This window comes from Chinchilla lanigera, unplaced genomic scaffold (assembly GCF_000276665.1).
Source record: "Chinchilla lanigera isolate Chin_1 unplaced genomic scaffold, ChiLan1.0 scaffold00081, whole genome shotgun sequence".
Taxonomy (NCBI): Eukaryota; Metazoa; Chordata; class Mammalia; order Rodentia; family Chinchillidae; genus Chinchilla; species Chinchilla lanigera.
The window spans coordinates 5,223,060-5,240,064 of record NW_004955482.1 but is presented as its reverse complement, the minus strand read 5'-3'; the positions used below and the strand labels follow the sequence as shown (position 1 = coordinate 5,240,064).

Here is a 17,005-nt window from a genome sequence, read left to right as displayed (position 1 = left end):
CATCCATCCATCATCCATCCATCCATGTATCCATCCATCCATGCATCCATCCATGCATCCATGTATCCATCCATGTATCCATCCATCCATCCATCCATCTATCCATCCATCCATCCATCCATCCATCCATGCATCCATGCATCCATCCATCCATCCATGTATCCATCCGTGTATCCATCCATGTATCCATCCATCCATCCCTGTCCATCCATCCATCCACCTCTCTATCATTCCATCCATCCATCCATCCATCCATGTATCCATCCATCCCTGCATCCATCCATCCATCCATCCATGCACCTACCCTTGCTCTTACATTTTCATTAATGCATGATCATTGTACATGACATCTCCACTCCTTGTGTGGAGCTGATGCGTGTATGTAGCACACTTCTTTTTCATTCCCTCACCCTCCCCTTTCTCCCGCTCCATCCCTTGACCCCCTTCCCTTTTGAGAAAGATCTCTTTCCCTACTTCCTATCACCTATCTTTTATTTTGCTCTTTATTTATACTTTGGGCTTCTCATATCAGAGAGACCCACAATATTCAAGCGTGTGTTCTGGTTTATTTCACTTAACATTATGGTCTCAAGGTGCGTCTGTTTCCCTACAAAGCACTCCAGTTTATCTCTCTTTATGGCAGAGCAGTGCTCCGTGGTACATAAATACCGCATTTTCTTGGCCTGTTCATCAGTTGATGGGCATACAGGCTGCTTCATCCGTCCACCGGTCCATCTGTCCACCCAGTAACTGTCGAGCCTCCCACGGGGCTGCTGTCACGCAGTGTGCTAGCCCTGTACAGTCCCCACCTTCACAGAGCCTACAGTCCAGCGAGGGTGACGGGCTTGAGGCAGTCACGATGAATACGTCACGGCACACTTTGAGAAGCCCTAGGACACTAAGTCTGGGCTGCCCCGAGAGTGACAGGGCCCTGAGCCCCAGTCGAGGCTGTCAGCAAGGCCCGCTGAGCCCGTGTCCTCATGCTGCTGTCCTCTCTTCCCTCTGGAACACCCGAGGTGGACGAATACGGCACCCAGCAGCCCATTGCTTTGCTGAGGCTGCTGCTGGAGCGGGGCTACCTGTACGACCGCGGGAAGGAGCTGACCTGTAAGAGCATCCGGGACCTCGGCTTCATCGCCGCCATGGGCAAGGCCGGAGGGGGCCGCAACGAGGTCGACCCGCGCTTCATCTCACTCTTCAATGTCTTCAACGTGCCGTTTCCTTCCGAGGAGTCCTTGCACTTGATCTACTTCTCCATCCTGAAAGGCCACACCGAGGTAACTTGATTTGAAGGGCAAGTCTGTGCTGGGGACGCTGTGTGGGATAGCATGGCACGCGGGTTCGCAGCACGTCCAGTGCCTGGGTCTGGAGATACGTTTGACACCTTAACTTCTTTAATAATCAAAAGAAAACTTCATCTTCATATTAACACAGTCATCGAGTAGAATTTTTTTTTTCCAGTACCGGGAATCGAACTCATGACCTTACACTTGCCAGGCAGGCGCTGTGCCGCTGAGCTAAATCCCCAACCCCTCAAGTAGAATTTTGATGTTTTCCTGGAGGAAGGGTCCACGAAATTGGGAAGTCAGGACCTGGCTCGCAGTGGACTTGTGCACACCTAGGCTTCCAGCCCGCTGCGTGTCAAAGCCGGAGTGGCCGAGTGTGTTTGGGAGGCCCTGTGGCGCTGGGCTGCTCGTCACTCGCAAAGCTGTGAGCTCGCTGCGGTGGCGCGAAACTCGCCGAGGATACATGGGTCCCCGGCGTCCCAGCACCTGACTTGGCAATGAACATGCAAGTCCTAGGCAGTATCAGCTTCTCTGAGCTTTTCAGTACTTTTTCTTTTTTCCCCATTTTTAAAAATGGTAAAAATTGGGGCTGGGGATTTAGCTCAGCGGCACAGCACCTGCCTGGCAAGCGCAAGGTTGTGAGTTCGATTCCTGGTACCGGAAAACAACAACAACAAAAAAATTATACAATCTAAAGTGCATTGGCTGGGCATAGTGGTGCAGGCTGGCAATCCCACCACCCAGGAGGCAGGAGGATTGCTATGAGGTCAAGGCCAGCCTGAGCTGCATTGCAAAACCCTGTCTCAAGAAGACCAAAAAAAAAAAAAAAAAAGTGCTTTATCTAACCATTTTAAAGTTACCATTCAGAGGGATTTAGTACAGACCCAGTGTGTGCAGCGCCCCCTGCCAAAAAGATCTAATCCTGGGATTTCCCCGCCCTGGAGGAAACCTGTGCCCATCCCAGCACCCAAGCCCTGGCAGCCTGGTTTCTACTTTCTGTTGCCGTGGCTGATGCTATCCTCAGGGTTCACCCACGCTGTCCTGTGTGTCCCAGTGTCCGCGAACACTATCTGCTGTTTATTTGTCTTTTACTGGACGTGGGGTCTTTTCATTCCTCCAGAACTTCCACGAGAGCATCGTGGCTGTGGGCAGCAAGCTGACGTCCTGCACGCTGGCGCTGTACAAAGTTACCATCCAGGACCTGCCCCCCACCCCCTCCAAGTTCCACTACATCTTCAACCTCCGTGATCTCTCGCGGGTTTTTAACGGCCTTGTCCTCACCAACCCGGAGCGGTGGGTTTGCTTTGCTCACTAAAGTACACCCACTGGGGGCCGGGGATCTAGCTCAGTGGTCGAAGCGCCTGCCTGGCAAGCACAAGGTCCTGAGTTTGATTCCTGGCACAAAAAAAAGTATACCCAGTATCCCGTGGGTATGGTGATTTCTTTCATTCCTGTAAGTGCCAGGTGTCCGGGCAGGGTAGCGGCCGTGGGCCAGGAGCCAGGGAACATTCTGGAGCTGGATCCAGGTGGTGTTGGTTCTTAGACAGAGGAGGTGCCGGTGGCTCCGGTGCTGGTTTTTGTGTATTCTAGCTGGTGAGGGGGCAGATGCCTGTCGGGCACTTTGGTCCTTGCGCCCACGGTGCAGGGTGCGCTGTTCTGCCCTGCGGCCGGGCGAGCTGTGGGCGGTGACTTCGTGGTCTTTCTTCAGTTTGCCCCTCTGCTGGGCTGCACTAACACCAGCCAGGGAAGAGAAAAGACCGCAGCAACGCGGCTCCCGGGCCCCCGCCAGGCATGCAGCGGGCGGCCTGTCCCGGGAGGCCTCCCGCGTACCCTGCCCTTTCCGCCCTGCAGGTTCCAGACCGAGGCGCAGATGGTGAGGGTCTGGAGGAACGAGTGCCTGCGGGTCTTCCACGACCGGCTGATCAGCGAGGCCGACAAGCTGCTGGTCAGTAGTGCGGAGGGCGCGCTGGCAGGGGGACGCCAGCCGCAGATTCTTCTCTTAGTAGAACAAACAAGGGTTAAAAAGTCCGAAAGCCCCCGAACACCAATTCCTTTTTACATAGGACACCGACTGTAGAAAAATCGACACTAAGTACCAGGTCAACAGGCAAAGAGAGCCGGTTATTAACTGCCACGCAGCCGCGGGGTGGGGTGGGGGGGCGAGCCCTGGGGCGACGAGAGCGAAGGTCCTTCCCTGTGGGGGGTGCTGCCCGCGCGGTTCTGACTTCAGGTCCACGAGCGTGCTCGTGTTTTAAGGTGCAAGAGCACATACGGAGCTTGGTTTCGGAACACTTTGCCGATGACGAGGAGATGGTGATGAGGAACCCCATCCTGTTTGGGGACTTCCGGATGGCGCTGCATGACGAGGAGCCACGCGTTTACGAGGACATCCAGGACTACGAGGCGGCCAAGGCCCTGTTCCAGGTCAGGCGGAGCCTGCTTGCCGGGGCTCGGGGCGCCCTGCCGGCTCTGGCCTCCTCCCGGAGCACAGTGTCCGGCGCCCCACTCCGTCTCAGGGCCTGGAGCACGGGCGTGTGTCCGAGCCGGTGGCGGGGACATCTGTAATCTGCTGCGGCTCGTTGCTGGCCGATCAAACACCAGCAGATGGAAATGCCGATTGTGAAAGCCAGACTGGGCCGCTTAAGCCCAGATGACTTAATTACTTCAAGCACTCTAAAGCTTCAGCGAGGGGAAGCGGGTCCTCCATTAATCTCTTCCAGGGGAGAGGAGAGTTTGCTTCTAAGACAAAGCGATCTGGCATTTGCTTGTTTATTTTTCTGAAAATCAGGAAATCCTTGAGGAGTATAACGAAACCAACACCCCCATGAACTTGGTCCTGTTCGACGATGCGCTGGAGCACCTGACCCGCGTGCATCGCATCATCCGCATGGACCGCGGCCACGCGCTGCTGGTGGGGGTTGGCGGCTCGGGCAAGCAGTCCCTGGCCCGGCTGGCCGCCTTCACGGCCGGCTGCGAGGTGAGCCCCCGGCCGGCCCCGGCCCCGCCGGCCCCTCCCTGCAGGCCCTCAGTGGTCTGTCTCTGTGGATGTCTCAGTCCTACGCTGTTACGTGACTGGATGTGGCGTTCTGTGTTGTCCCAGGCTCAGGCTCACTCATGTCGCTGGTGTCCGTGTGCTTCTGCCGTACGCGTATCTGCTCCCCCGTGGTGGCTCGTGGGCCGGCTGCACCCTCTGGCCTTTTGTTGCCAGTGCTGCTGAGACCATCCAGAAAGTCCTTGTGGGGCCGCACGCCTCAGTCACTTTGGGTCACACTCCTGAGTGGGACTGCTGGTCCCAGGATAGCTGTGGCCCAGCTTGGGAGCCAGCAAACCGCTCCCCACGGTGGCTGCGCCGTCCGACGTCCCTGGCAGCAGTGCCCTGCTCCTGCTCCTCCCGCTGCTCTTAGACCCTCGCAGGTGCCCCCACGTCATTTGCCCTGGATGGGGCTGGAAAGAGGGCAGGGACATTGGGCAGGGACAGGGCCTAGGAGGGGAGGGGGCGGGAAGGGAGGCCACAGGAGCGCTTGCACCAAGGGGTGCCAGACACTCGGGCCCCCGGGGAGAAGGCCTCGAGCAGCACCGCACAGGGGTCTGAGCTGGCGCGGCTGGCAGCGCACTGTGGCCTTGAGTGTGTGTGCGTGCGAGGCTGGGGGGTGTCTGTGTGGAAGCTTGTGTGAATGTGTGAGTGCAAAGGTGTGTGTGAGTGTTACAGGGCACGTGGCTGTATGACCTTGAGTGTGAATGGTCACGCATGGCTGTGCGACTGTTCACGGAACGGCTGTACGAAGAGTGACCGTGTGACGGTGTGCAGGGTGTGCATCTGCACAACTGTGAGTGTGACGGTGGGCGTGCATGGTGTGTGCGGCTGAGACAGAGGGGAAGCAGGGGATGGAGCTCTTCCTGTCACTTTCAGTCTGATGTGTTTCCAAAGTTCTGGGCGCCCTGAGCTGAAGCAAACTGTGGAGAAGGTGGGGCGTGGCTGTGGCTCCTCGTTCATGTCCGCTGCATGTGTGAGCAGGGTTGTCCAGTTTAAGAATTCAGGCGGGTGTGGTGGTGCACACCTGTAATCCCCGCACCCTGGAGGCTGAGGCAGGAGAATTGCAAGTTCAAGGCCAGCCTGGGCCAGACCCCATCTCAGAATGAGAAAATAAAAAGGGTCTGGGGCCATAGCTCAGTGGGAAGGCCCTGGGCACAGTCCCCAGTCCTGCAAAAAAGCAAATGGACTCCACATAACTTCCTGATGCCTGTTACAATCTGTCTAGTGTGTGGCACAGGCCCAGGCTGCAGGTGTGTCACACCTACACTTTGGGGTACACACTCTTCTCCTTCTGTCCTTGGCCCTCCCTGTGCCCTTTCCGTGGGCCTGGGTCTTTTCCCTCCCTGGCTGTGACTCTGCGGACCTCACTTGTGTGACAGGGAGCGCACTCTATCGTGTTTTTCTTTGCACACCCCTGCACTCCCACGGGGACACACGTCTGCACACCTGCACCTCCCACACACGTGTACACACAGGCTGCTAGTCGTGCTGCGGCCTAATCAGAGTGCTGTGGCTTAGGCTCCGCCTCCCCTGAGCCTGTGCCACTGCACGGCGTTGAGGCTGGCCTGGGTCACCTGGCCCCACCACCCGTGCCCCTCCTCCCCGTGGACGGGGATCCTCCTGCACGCTGCGCTGCCTGGCACTCTCCCTGGGCGCGGGGCTCCTCCCGCTGGCCCGAGCCCGCTGGCCCTGGTGACCCGGGCTCTGCATCCCCAGGTGTTTGAGATCATGCTCAGCCGAGGCTACTCCGAGAACAGCTTCCGGGAAGACCTGAAGAGCCTGTACCTGAAGCTCGGGATCGAGAACAAGACGATAATCTTCCTGTTCACGGACGCACACGTGGCTGAGGAGGGCTTCCTGGAGCTCATCAACAACATGCTGACCTCAGGTACTGCCCACTGCGGCCACCGCCCCGCCCACCCGGCCCGCTCGGACTGACTGCCCAGTGCCTCTCCACACCCAAGATGGGCCTGACCTCCTCGTCTCCCGTGAGGCTCCTGGGGCCCTGTCCGCCCTGTTCTCTTCACCTGGGTAGTCGCCGTGGCAGTCAGAGGGACAGCTGGGGCTTCTGAGTGTCCACCAAGCCCTTGTCGTGCTTGTCACACGTTGCTTAGTCTCCACGAAAGCCTGATGAGGAAGGAACCTTCACTCTCTGGTTTTACGGCTGAGGAAACTGAGCATAGAGCTGCTGTAGAAGGCTGCACAGAGATCGGCCTGTGTCACTGTATCAGTCAGCTGAGACGCCATACTCGGTACCTGCAGCTCTAAGGAGGAGGAGTTTGACTTGGCTCTGGTTTTGGGGGAGTCTGTCCAGGCAGGGTGGCTCCGAGGCAGGCGAGTTGTGGGGCAAGGGTGCGGTGGGGGAAGGCTGCTTAGTTCATGGAGGCCAGGAAGCAGCGCAGGGGAAGTGCTAGAGAGGACGGGGCCAGGGGCCAGACAGAGACCCCAAGACCTCCCCTCCACGACCACCCAGACCGCCCAGGAGAGCGCTCCACCAGTCCCTGGGGGGCCCCAAGCCAGTCACGCTGACACTGACCCTAACCTCCACGTCCCGGAGCCCTGACTGGGACCCTTTTCAGACAGAGTCTGTGCTGATGTGTTTGAGAATCTTGCAGTGATGTCCTGGATTTGGGGTTGGTCCTGAATTTAGTGACCACTGTCCTTATGAGAGGAAGCGAAGGGAGATTTGAGGACGGAGGAGGAGGCTTTGGAAGGACGGAGGCAGAGACAGGAGTAACATGGGCACGAGCCAGGAGCCACCTGGAACCACCAGGACGCGTCCTCACTTAGAGCTTTGGTGGGACGCAGCCCAGTGACACCTTGGTTTCAGGCCTCTGGCCTCCAGAACGTGCGAGGATGAGTTTCATTGTTGTTTGAAGCCACCCGACTTGGCGGTAATGAATTATGGCCCTTGGAAGCTGCTGACCTCTGTGTCCACTCCTCTGCTCGGGAAGGCGTCTGGGGCTTAAGAGCATGGCACATCCTGTGTCCAGGGCGGTGTGGCGATTCAGCTGCCCTGGCCCTAGCCTGCAGCCTCTGCCCCCTCTGTCACCGTGTGCTTCCGTCATTCCCGCCGGGGCCTGGGGAGCTGACGACCGAGATGTCGAGCCAGCTCCCGGGTGTTCGTGCTGCAGGCATCGTCCCCGCGCTGTTCCAGGAGGAGGAGAAGGAGGGCATCCTGAGCCAGCTCACCCAGGAGGCCTCCAAGCACGGCATGGGCCCGGCGAAGGAGTCCGTGTGGCAGTACTTCGTGAACAAGAGCGCCAACAACCTGCACATCGTCCTGGGCATGTCTCCCGTTGGAGACACACTGAGGACCCGCTGCAGGAATTTCCCAGGTACCTCTGAGCGGAGGCTGCAGACCCCTCTGCCTGGTGCAGCAGGGCGTGGGAACCCATCCGCTTCCGGAGCTTCTGTTGGTGAAGGGAAATGGGAAACGGGGCCCTGCACTCGGGGAGCCCTTCTGACTCGGGGACAGGCTCATGCTCCCAAGGACAGGGCCCACAGCAGGGGAAGGTGGCTTCCTGCCCCTCCCGACTGGGACAGTTCTGCCAGCCTCGTAGAAACCATCGTGCCCACCTTTAGCACATAGTTTTAGCTGGGCCTGGTACACTCCTGTGATCCCAGCCCCCTGAGAGGCTGAGGCAGGAGGATTGCAAGTTCAATACCAGCCTGGGCAATTTAGCATTTTAGCAAGACCCTGTCTCAAAATACTAAAGGGCTGCAGATGTAGCTCAGTGGGAAGGGCCTGGGTTCAGCTCCCACTGCTGAAAAAAAAGGAGTTTCCTAAGTGGGGGCGGCTCCCCAGGGGGCACTTGGCTGTGCCTGGAAGTATTTTTAGCGGTGACAGCTCAAGGGCAGGCACAAGGGTGCACAGCCAGCGGTGTCATGGGCGTGGGAGGATCACCCCCGCCAGGTCAGCAGTGCCCAGGCTCGGTGCCGGGAGCTCTGCTCCGGAAGCCAGGCTTGGGCACGCACAGCTTGGCCACTGCGTCGGTGGCTTCTGCAGATGGCTCGGGGCTCCCGTGTGGCTCTGGGCCGCAGAGGGACCATTTCTCTCTCTCTTTCCTTGCTAGGCCTGGTGAATAACACTGGCATTGACTGGTTCATGCCGTGGCCTCCCCAAGCCCTGAACGCAGTCGCAAGGTCATTCTTAGGTAAGGACCACGTCGTCAGTGGTCTAATGAAGCAGCTCGTTAGCACTCCTCTGACTTTGCCTTCTGATCCGTATATCCCTTCCCTGTGAACCGCTAACGAATGACTTCTTAGCGTTAGTGTGTCTGGTTTGTGTTGTGTATGAGTCCAAAGGGATTTCAGGAGACTTAAAGGCATAATTAGAATAAAAATCGTTAGGGAACATTAAAATCGGGAGTTGGCATTCAGTGGCCTGCTGCCACGTGCGCTTCAGTGCTTGTTCTGATGAATAAAGTTTTATTGGAACACAAACTCACTCACCAATTCCCATTCCATCCATGGCTGCTTTGTGCCACAGCTGCAAAGTCCAGCCAGTGCAACAGACACCGTGCCACGATGGCTTGGCCCTTCGTAGACAAAGTGCGCTGCCCCAGCCCAAATGACACCCAGGACTGCTTGGTGGACTGATCATCTGCCACCTCGGACTCTCTCTGTCCAGTTTCCAACAGCATGGGCCTTAGATGTTAATCCTTGAATATGAGAGCAAGTCAGTTCCTTTTCAGGGAACATTTTTTTCTGTAGACTTAACAGATTTATGACAAATGCCACTGCATAACCTTATAAATAGTTTCAATCTTACAAATAAATTTGTATGCAATAAATAATAAATAGCCCTTCCAAGCGAGCTTTGGAAGAGATCACAGTGGAATTTTTCTGGGAAGGAAGGCACGAGAATGACCCTTCTGATGATAGAACTCAGGGGCCGGCGAGATTCTTCGGAACGGTCCAGGTGGTAAACAGTACCTTGGCTGCCACTGCTCGGTTCTGCAGTTATATCCGGAGTGCCATCACAGACAGTGTGTAAATGAACGGCTGTGGCTGCGTCCCAGTAAAACTTTATTTACACAGACAGGTGGTAAGCTGGATTTATCGTTTGGGCTGTAGTCTGCCAGTCGCAGGTAGCATACCCTGGTTCCATAGGGGAATCAGCCGTTTCCTTGGGTTAGCACCTGGATTTACATTCCGTATTATAAATAGCACTGCCTGGAATTTGCTTAGAGTTAATTCCTAGAGTTGTTATGACTGCTCCATAAAATATGGGGATTCATTAGGTAAAGTTTTTGTGCATGCTATTCGGTGGTATAACTCAAGATCAGATCTGCAGAACCTGGGTGAATCAATACTTTGGGTCAGACTTTCGTTTAATAGGAGATAGCGCTGTAATCCTGCATTTGGGAGGCTGAAGGAGGAGGATCACCCTGAGTTCAAGGCTAGTCTTGGCTGCATAGTGAGTTCAAGGCCAGCCTGAACTGCACAGTGAGACCCTGTCTCAAAAAAAAAAAAAAAAAAAAAGAAAAAGAAAAAAGAAAAAAGAGAACAATGCACATCGCTATCTCCAGGTGGCCCAAGTGCTGTCCTCTTGGCCCTAAATACTATCATGAATTCTTCCAGCAGATCATAGAAGGTTGCCTTGAGCCCAGTGTGTGCTGGCATGGGGATCTGGCTGAGAAAGACTGAATAAGCCCTCTCGGCCCCTGGGGAGGTGGCCGACCGGGCAGTGACAGGGCAGGGGTGTGGTGTGGCCTCTCTGGAGTCCCTGGCCTGTTGGGAAGCAGGATTGGCCTTCCATGTTAGAGGTATCTCCAGGTCGGGGGTTGTGGCCCAGAATGGTAACCGCTCTCTTGATTTCTTTCTTTTACGAATTTTAAAAAATGTTAGAGAAGGGGGCTGGGGATTTAGCTCAGCGGCACAGCGCCTGCCTGGCAAGCACAAGGTCATGAGTTCGATTCCTGGTACCGGAAAAAAAACCAAAAAACCGAAAAAAAAAAAAAAAAAAAAGTTAGAGAATTGTACTTCTGGGATTAATTACATTCCTCGTGTGTAGCCGTCGCCACTGTGATTTTGGGAACTTTCCATCCTGAACTGCGCCTCTGTCCTGTCCCATGCACACCCCGGCTCCCTGCCCGGCCCGGGCCCCCTCCAGCGGCTCTGAGCTGTGCACGCTCGCTGGCGTGGACAGCTCACATAAGTGGTGCTGCACGACGTTTGTGCCCACACGCCGCGTCTGTCGTCTGAAATGCCGCGGGCAGCGTGGGTCACTGTGTCCTTCCTTTCTGTGGTGGACTCGCCCGTCCGGTGGCCACGTCCCTCTCCGTCCATCCCAGGGAGGTCACGGTGCCTCCCCTTCCCCTCCCGGCCACCGTGAGGTGTGTTGCACGACGCTGGTGTGTGTGGGTCTGCCGGGGTCCCCGTCTGCAGCCCTTTAGGGTGCTGGCAGGGAGCGGGGTGGCGGGGCCCGGGTGGGGGGTCATTCTGCCACACTTTCCGGCCCTGCTTCCTAGGGGACAACTCGATGATCCCGGCGGAGAACATCGACGACCTCGTGGAGCACGTGGTGCTGGTGCACGAGTCCGTGGGAGAGTTCAGCAAGCAGTTTCTGCAGAAGCTGAGGCGCAGCAACTACGTCACCCCCAAGAACTACCTGGATTTCATTCACTCGTATTCCAGGCTGCTGGACGAGAAAACCCAGTACAACATAGGCAAGGGCAGAGGGCTGACCGTTGGGGCCTCGCTCCTCAGGAGCGAGCATCTGGGCCTCTCTTCTTTCCTTCCTTCCTCCCTCCCTTCGTTCCTCCCTTTTCTCTTCCTTCCTTCCTTCCTGCCTGCCTTCCTTCCTCCAGTACTGGGGATTGAACCCAGGGTCTTTTTACTGAATGACATCCCCAGCACTTCTTTCATTTTTTATGTAGAGACGGCATCTCCCTAAATGGCTAAGTTGCCCAGGCTGGGCTCGAACTTTTCAGTCCTCCTGCCTCAGCCTCCTGGAGTGCTGGGAAGACAGGTGTGTGCCACTATGGTCACCTGTACTGGCCTTTTTTTGAAGCAGGTTTTCCTCAGGAAGCTCATGGGTAGGTCGAGGTGCACCCTGATTTTTATTTTCAGCGCTGACTGCACAGATGTTTGGGCCAAAATGCTTTGTGGACAGGGGCTGTTTAGAAAAGGCTCTGGTCTGGGAGCTGCTGTCTTTTTTTGTTTTTGTTTTTTTGAGACAAGGTCTCGATATGTAGCCCAGGCTGACCTTAAACTTACGGCAATCCTCCTGTCTCAGCCTCCTGAGTTCTGGGATTACAGGCATGGGCCACCACGCCTGGCTTGGGGGGCGTTGTGTTCAGATTGACTGTGGTGGAGGCCACTTCTGGAGTGGGAGACAAGCCCTCCCCCGCCGCCCTGGCAGTGACTGGGGCGAGTCCCAGGGAGGCACATGGAGCGTGTGCCTGGGGGCTCGGGGTGCCGTGGTGGTGACCGGTGCTGTCTGTGGATTCACAGCTCAGTGCAAGCGGCTGGAGGGCGGGCTGGACAAGCTGAAGGAGGCCACCGTGCAGCTGGACGAGCTGAACGAGAAGCTGGCCGAACAGAAGGTCGTGCTTGCTGAGAAGTCCGCCGCCTGCGAGACCCTGCTGGAGGAGATTGCCACCAACACGGCCATCGGTGAGCGGGCGCCGGGCACACAGGCCTGTGGGACGGGCTGGGGCCGCCGGACAGAGACGCGGGCTGTCCGGACCTGCGCGCCCGGCTCGGGGACATACGCCCCTGATGTCGCTGGTTTTCCTCCCCGAAGTCTTGCGTGGTCCTCTTTAAATTCTTTTCCTCTCACATTTCCTGACACGTACTTGCGCACATTTGTGGGGGCATTTGGGGCCTTCTCATCAGGACATCACGACCTCATCCCAAATGGTCACTTTACTTCCAAATGAGATGCTGGTGGGGTTCCCATCATGCCACTTTGGGGGCTCTGTTCACCCTGGTGCCGCTCCTGGGAGGGGCCTTGGGCTTCGAGCCTGTGAGGAGGTGCGTCCTGCAGGGGGACGATGGACAGGCGATGACTGAGGGACACTTCAGTCTGGTCAGGGTCACAGGGCAAAGGGGCAGCAAGGAGTGTGGAGAAGTGGAGGGACAGAGAGAGACAAAGACACAGATAGAGATAGAGATAGAGACAGAGAGACAGAGAAACAGAGATAGAGATAGGGACAGAGCCAGAGAGAGACAGAGAGAGACAGAGACAGAAAAACAGAGAGAGATAGAGAGAGCCAGAGCCGGAGACAGAGAGAGACGGGGTAGGGTTAGGTGGGTGGTGACTGAGGAAGGTCGCGGTGGAGCGGCCACCCTGGGGCGGGAGCCGGGGCACCATGGGGACCCTGCCGGTGGCCCCGCTCACCCGCCTGCCCCGCAGCGGAGGAGAAGAAGAAGCTGGCGGAGGAGAAGGCCATGGAGATCGAGGAGCAGAACAAGGTCATCGCGGTGGAGAAGGCCGAGGCCGAGACGGCGCTGGCCGAGGTCATGCCCATCCTGGAGGCCGCCAAGCTGGAGTTGCAGAAGCTGGACAAGTCGGACGTGACTGAGATCAGGTGACCAGCGGCTCCGAGCCCACTGCCTTGCACCTGGCGTGGGCTGCCACCGTGCGGCGCTGTCGCTGCCCTCTTTGTAGACAGGGAAGGGAGCTGGGCAGGGAGGCAGCTTGACTGGCTCCACGCCTCTCCCCAGGCCGGTGCCCAGCCCAGGACGGCGGGGACAGCGCTTGGGAGATTTCCTGGGTGGTTTGGCAGCCGTGGCAGGGTCACCTCGGCTGGCGCCTCCCGGCACCGCCCGCCCCTAGGACCCCGGGGGAGGAGCCACGGTCTCCCCCTCTGACGCTCCTTCCCAGGAGGGCTCAGCGGCCCAGTGGCACCCAGAGAGGCTCTGCGGCCCCCCCGCGTCCCTTCCCCTTCCCCGAACTCGTCTCATGCTCAGCGGTGGCTCGCAGGGATGGCCAGGGCTCAGGCCCCGCACAGGCGGGATTGCAGGGGCCGGCTCATCCGCTGCGTGCCCCTGGGAAAGTCACTTGACCCGTGTGCTGCGTGTCCTCACGTGTGACATACGGAGGACGCCGGTTGTTCCTGCTGCTCCACAGTGGCCGTGAGGGGCTGGCGAGAGGTGTCAGGAGCTCTGGCACCGGGCTGGGCGCGCTGCCAGCGCCGTGGAAGCCTTAGCTCTGGTCATGGCCCCGGGTGACCGTCGCCGCCCACTCCTTGTCTGTCCAGCAGGAGGGACAGGGGGCTCCTGGGTTCCTGCTTCAGGATTCCGCGGGTTGGCAGAGCCAGCGAGGCTGCAGCCCTCCCGTCGCCCCTGTCTGTGCAGCTGGAGTCGGGCGGCCCTGGGGTTTTAAACAGCCGGGCGCACGGCGTGGGGTGGCTGTGCCATCCTTTGTCCAGCCGGCCGTGTCTTCAGCTTGTCCCCAGGGTCCCGCCCTTGCGACAGAGTGGTGCAGGGTGACCCTGCCAGGGCGAAAGAGTCTGTGCAGCGGCCCTTGGGGCCCCGTACAGCGCTCGCCGCCGTCCTGGGGGCGCCTGCGCTTCTGCAGCCTCGCCAGAGAGGGCGCCGTTGAGCGTTTGGCTTTGCGACACCTGCGCGGAGGGACGGGGTTCCTGTGTTTTCACGGCATTTCTCTCATTATGAGCGAGGTGGCCCTTTCACATTTGTGAAAAATGTGTGTAGGGGTCACGTGCCTTCCCTTTCCGCGGACTGTCTTGTGCGCTGTCCCTTTATCTGTTGGGTGTGGTTGTTATTGCCGCTTCACTCTTTCTTGACTGTTTTCGGGGGTCTTGTTTTTGGGGTACTGGGGGCGGAACCCAGTGTCGCTGCCAGCCTTCCTGGAGCGTGTTCTATGGCAAGAGATGCGCGTTTGACCTGTGAAGTGAGTGGCGGGTATTTTCCCATCTGGCACGGGCCGCTGACTTTGTGAACGAGTTCACTTTGTGCCTTTGTTTTTGCCATTTACGTGGCAGGCTTTAGCAGCATTTCGTGCTGTGACTTTTGCTATTATTTTTTGGCAGGGCCAGGGGTTGAACACAGCGCCTCCCGCAGGGGGGAGCCACACCCCCAGCCCCGGGTTGTGGCTTTCAGATCCCGAGTTGTAGTTCAGTCCTTCCCACTGTGAAGTTGTAAAACACTTTTCCGCTGGTTTTTTCCTGTACTTTTATAGTTTAACTTCTGCATTTAAATCTTTTCCCTTTTTGGTATTTGCCCCCTGGGCTTCCATGTGAATATGCACCCCCAAACATGACTATTACCTGCCTTTCTTCGGGTCATTTGGGTTCAGTGCGATGGGCCTGCACTTAACCTTTTATTTCTTTTTACTTTCTTTTTTTTTTTTTTTTTTTTGGTCTTCTTGAGACAGGGTCTCGCTGTGCAGTTCAGGCTGGCCTTGAGCTCACTTTGTAGCCCAGGCTGGTCTCGAACTTGCAATGATCCTCCTGCCTCAGCCTCCAGCCTCCCAAGAGCTGGGATTATAGGGGTGTGTCACCACGCGCATCAACCCTTTATTTCTTAAAAGCACTTCCTGCTGAAAGTGATTACGTTAAGCCAGGAAGAGGAGGATGTCGAGGACAGGAAGTGGATGCCCATCTCTGGTTCAGGTTCCTTTCGCCCAAAATTTCTCCCAAAGGAGGCCCTGTGTGCTTGGGACATTGCGCAGGGGACCCTGGGAGGGGCATCACGGAGGCCAGGCGTCGGCTTGTGGAAGAAGCAGAGGCCACTGGCAGCTGGCAGCGGGTGGGGGCGTGGGGGGGGCGTGGGGTTGTGGCGATTTGTTTATTCCGGAGTGGGCGGCAGTGTTCACAGTTTGTCTTCGCCTTTCTCCTCCCCGACCCCAGGTTCATGTTGTGACAGAGCGGGGACCACACCAAGCAGTGCCACGGCCTCAGTGCCCCAGCGGCTCGTCACCCGCACCTGCAGCGGGTGTGGATGGGGAGGTCCTGGGGCAGGGCCCACAGGCCGCCTGCAGGGAGCCTGAAGGTCCTGGCTCGGCCGAGTGCTCAGTCTCGGGCTCTTTCTGCCTTGGGCTTAGAAGCGCCTCCCTGGTCTCTCCTGCCCGGGGCTGGCTTTCCTCAGCCCCTCGTAACGACAGGGGACAGCGTGGCCTGATTCCGGCTGTGGCCCAGGACGCGGGCACAGCGGACCCCCCCACCTGTGTGTCCACCCCTGTTCCCAGGGGACCCTGAGCCTTCAGCTGCCTGAGGCCGTGGGCGCCGCCATTCTTCTGGGGTTTCCTCCCGGCCACCATGTCCTGTTCCTCGGGCTCTGGTGCTCTGGAGGCCCCAGGGCTCTGCCATCTGGTGTGGGGGAAGCAGGGTGATGTCTGCTGTCACCATCGCCACAGAAAGCAATTCGGGGGCCTGCCCTGAGAGAGCCAGGGCCTGGGGACGCCGTGCCCTCCAGGCTCCCAGCCCGTTTCTTCCCGTGTGGGAATTGGGGATGGGGACGATGACAGTGACAGTCACCCTGCGGAGCCCAGGGTGTCTTAAAAGGCGACTGCTCGGCCTCCACACTGACTAGGGCTTCGGTGGCTCTGGGCGGCCTGAGTGGGTACAGAGGTGTGGCTGGGTCCTGCAGCCTGGTCTGGAGCCTTCGGGTGAGACCTGTCCCTGCCTCCAGCTGAGCTGCCTTCTCTGTTGCACCCCGGCCCATCTTGGCTCTGACCCCTGGACCTCCGCGTCCCCAGGTCGTTCGCGAAGCCGCCGAAGCAGGTGCAGACGGTGTGCGAGTGCATCCTCATCATGAAGGGCTACCGCGAGCTCAACTGGAAGACGGCCAAGGGCATGATGTCCGACCCCAATTTCCTGCGGTCCCTGATGGAGCTTGATTTTGACTCCATCTCCCAGAGCCAAGTCAAAAACATCAAGGGTGCGTGTGGTGGACGTGCAGAGTCGGTCTGCGGGACTGGCTGGGCCAGGCAGGGTTTGTCACGGCAGGCAGGTGGGGTCGCTGCGGCCCTGCGGATGAGGGAGCGGGTGGACCCTCTCCGGACGAAGACCGCAGCTCCTCATCACCACGCCGTGTGAATGCTCAGCAGCAGTGCGGGCTCCCTCATCGGGGAACAGGGTCTTCCTGTCCCGACCCGCCCGGCCCTGTCCTCGTGTCTCAGCCAGGTGGCTCCAAGGTTGGCTGTTAGGATAAAGCGTCCAAGGCCCCAGGGGACAGGCCCGGGCAGGAGACGGCACCCCCCAGGGCCAGCCCTACACCTTTGGCGAGAGAAGCCGAGGTCCCTTCCAGCCCTCGCTGTGTTTGGGGCTGTCGCTCAGGGTGAGCGCTTGCCCAGCACGCGTGAGGTCCTGGGCTCCAGTCACGCGGTCAGTGCGATGCAAGTGCACACGGTCAAGTGCAGAGCCTTCGCGGCAGGTGCTGTTCTCACCCCTTAAAAACAAAAGCAAACTAAACACGGATGTAACAAGGACCGAACCCGCAAGGAGCTCCCTCCCCGCTGCCTGGACCCGCGTCGGAAGGCCCTGCATGGAGTGCGGTTCCGGGGGAGAGGGCGCAGAGAGAGGCGGCGGGTGACCTTGGCATCGCCTAGAGTCCCAGCTAGCTGCTCGAGCTGAGCCATCCCGGCGCCCGGCTGTCCCCCTTGGTGCGCTGGGTGTCATAGAACACCTTCGGTATCCACGAAACCCGTTCCTATCGGGCCCGCCAGTGTCCTTTGAGGGCTGCAGGCCACAGGGGAGCACTGAGCCACGTG

At 58.3% G+C, this 17,005-nt stretch overlaps 1 protein-coding gene across 4 annotated transcripts in view; it reads left to right on the top strand.

The window, feature by feature from the left end:
• The window catches only part of Dnah10 (dynein, axonemal, heavy chain 10), a 101,785-nt gene that overhangs the window by 68,373 nt on the left and 16,407 nt on the right, over positions 1-17,005 (top strand). For all 4 annotated transcript variants that reach the window (XM_013503541.1, XM_013503540.1, XM_013503542.1 and 1 more), the window contains 12 exons: positions 1,017-1,277; positions 2,407-2,579; positions 3,138-3,231; positions 3,543-3,710; positions 4,075-4,263; positions 6,037-6,208; positions 7,455-7,658; positions 8,397-8,477; positions 10,797-10,994; positions 11,782-11,943; positions 12,686-12,860; positions 15,992-16,173. In XM_013503541.1, coding sequence (XP_013358995.1) covers positions 1,017-1,277; positions 2,407-2,579; positions 3,138-3,231; positions 3,543-3,710; positions 4,075-4,263; positions 6,037-6,208; positions 7,455-7,658; positions 8,397-8,477; positions 10,797-10,994; positions 11,782-11,943; positions 12,686-12,860; positions 15,992-16,173 — 2,059 coding nt within the window. The remainder of the gene's footprint in view (positions 1-1,016; positions 1,278-2,406; positions 2,580-3,137; positions 3,232-3,542; positions 3,711-4,074; positions 4,264-6,036; positions 6,209-7,454; positions 7,659-8,396; positions 8,478-10,796; positions 10,995-11,781; positions 11,944-12,685; positions 12,861-15,991; positions 16,174-17,005) is intronic.